Here is a 2,271-nt window from a genome sequence, read left to right as displayed (position 1 = left end):
TGACTCAGAAGCTGAGCTCAAACTTGGATTATACAAGTTCTGGTTCCTGCTTTTTGCTTCCAACAGAGACCAGCAGGGTTGGGCAGTTACCAGAAAGGCATTTACACCATGTAGATGGTGGCCAAGCTCTTTTAGGGGATGGGGAGCGTGGCAACTGAATGCACTAGGTTAAAATAGAGAAGGCAGGTGGAGGAATGAATGGGGAGAAGCAAGACAGTGAAAGGTTTTAAAAGTGGAAGGACCCTTCGTGCAGTTTCTTCCTTTTAAGTTACCACGAATCTCAGGTTGCGGAATTTAAGGCCCGAAAAGAGGTCATCCCAGGTCTCCAATCTCCGAGACGAGAAGCTGCCACCCTAGGAAGCCCCATCAGGACACAAAGGCGGGGGGGGGGGGGTCTGAGCATTGCCTAGCAACCACCGGAAATGGAAGCCACGCGCTGGAGCAGTTCTATTGCGCCTGCGTAGGCCTGAATCGTCTGTTGGTCTCGGCGTCTGTAGTAATCGCCCTGCGTTGACCATTTGGTGACCTGTAAAATGACAGTAGATGGCGCCTGTATCCCGGTCCCGTTATCCTGAGGATTCCCCGGGCTCTCGGAGACGGAAACGGAGACGCAGCTCATCTGGGAGCCCGCCATCCGCGCAAGCCAGACGCTCCTCTCGGAGGGGCCGCTCCCGCTCTCAGCCCCGGGACCGTGAGGGCCTAAGGCCTCCATGGGGTGTGTCGGGCGTCGGCGCTCCTCACACACTTAGATGCTCTGGGTCGCGAGAGCGACTCCCTGGGCTCCGCAACTACATTTTTTCAACTTCCTCTTCTGTCTGTTATGACGGATACCGCTACCATCATCACCACTATGCTGGCAACCGGCAGTGGGCTGAAGACTATGAAGAGGAGAGGGAGGAGAGCCGTCGTCAGAGACGGCTGAAAGAGAGAGAGAGGATTGGGGAGTTGGGAGCCTCTGAGGTATGGGGTCTGTCTCCAAAATGCCCTGAGCCAGATTCTGATGAACAGACTCCAGTTGAGGATGAAGCAAAGACTCAGAAGAGCAGCAGTTCAGATTCTAGCTGGGAAGAAGAGAAAAGGAAAAAGAAGGCCAGTCATTCAAAAAACAAGAAAAAAAGAAAGAAGAAGTCATCCAGAAGAAAACATAGGAAGTATTCTGATGCTAGTGACAGCAGTTCAGACTCTGACACTAATTCTAGCTTTGGTAATGATAAAAAGAGAGCCAGAAAGGCCAAGAAGAAAGAGAAGAAAAAGAAGCACAGAACCAGAAAATACAAGAAAAAGAACAGTAAGAAGACTAAAAAAGAATCTAGTGACTCAACCTGTAAGGATTCAGAAGGGGAGTTGCCAGAAGATATGTGGATCGAGCAGTCAAAGATTGCAGATACCATGGGTTTAGTAGGCCCAGAAGCACCTATAATACACTCCTCTCAAGATGAGAGACCTCTGAACTATGGCCATGCTCTACTCCCAGGTGAAGGTGCAGCTATGGCTCAGTATGTAAAAGCTGGAAAGCGTATCCCACGAAGAGGTGAAATCGGGCTGACAAGTGAAGAGATCGCGTCATTTGAATGCTCAGGTTATGTCATGAGTGGTAGCAGGCATCGCAGAATGGAGGCTGTACGACTGCGGAAAGAGAACCAGATCTACAGTGCTGATGAGAAGAGAGCCCTTGCATTCTTTAACCAAGAAGAGAGACACAAGAGAGAGAATAAGATTCTAGCCAGTTTCCGAGAGATGGTGTACCGAAAGACAAAAGGGAAAGATGACAAATAAGGACTTTTGGTTGTATAGCAGGACTTTTAATAACAACAAATATTTTATATGATCAGAATAGTATGAAAAGGCTTCATGGTGCTACTGTACCTACTATGTTAGTAAGCTCCTTGAGTAAAAGCTGCTTTTTGAGAAATTCTTTTTTGATAATTTACTTTTTGTTATATTTAATGTAAAAAAGTACATGGTTAAAAAAAAAACTGCAGAAGGAGACTTGGTAAAAAGTGAGTCTCTTAACCCAATTCCTGATCTCTCTCCCCAAAGAAATCTCTATTTAATGTCTTCTATCTGTGTGTACATAAGTTATGTGTATGTACACGCATATATGTTGCAGTATAAAGATTGGAGCAATTAAACTGAAGCTTTTTGCCCTGTTGCCCTGACTTTTTTCTTTTTGAGGACTTCCTTTCCTTTGCCTCCCCAAAACAAAACCCATATTCTGTTGAGTCGACTCTGACTCATAGCAACCCAATTGGGCAGAGTAGAGCTTCCGCA

At 46.7% G+C, this 2,271-nt stretch overlaps 1 protein-coding gene across 1 annotated transcript; it reads left to right on the top strand.

The window, feature by feature from the left end:
• Positions 1–543: 543 nt before the first annotated feature.
• On the top strand, positions 544–1,776 carry NKAPL (NFKB activating protein like). The gene has a single exon (XM_007956497.1). It carries the CDS (start codon positions 544–546, stop codon positions 1,774–1,776), a length of 1,233 nt encoding a protein of 410 aa, XP_007954688.1.
• Positions 1,777–2,271: the final 495 nt, after the last annotated feature.

This window comes from Orycteropus afer, unplaced genomic scaffold (assembly GCF_000298275.1).
Source record: "Orycteropus afer afer isolate SDZICR_OR568_19922 unplaced genomic scaffold, OryAfe1.0 scaffold00627, whole genome shotgun sequence".
Taxonomy (NCBI): Eukaryota; Metazoa; Chordata; class Mammalia; order Tubulidentata; family Orycteropodidae; genus Orycteropus; species Orycteropus afer.
The sequence above is the reverse complement of the archived record's forward strand: the minus strand, read 5'-3'. Positions and strand labels throughout refer to the sequence as shown.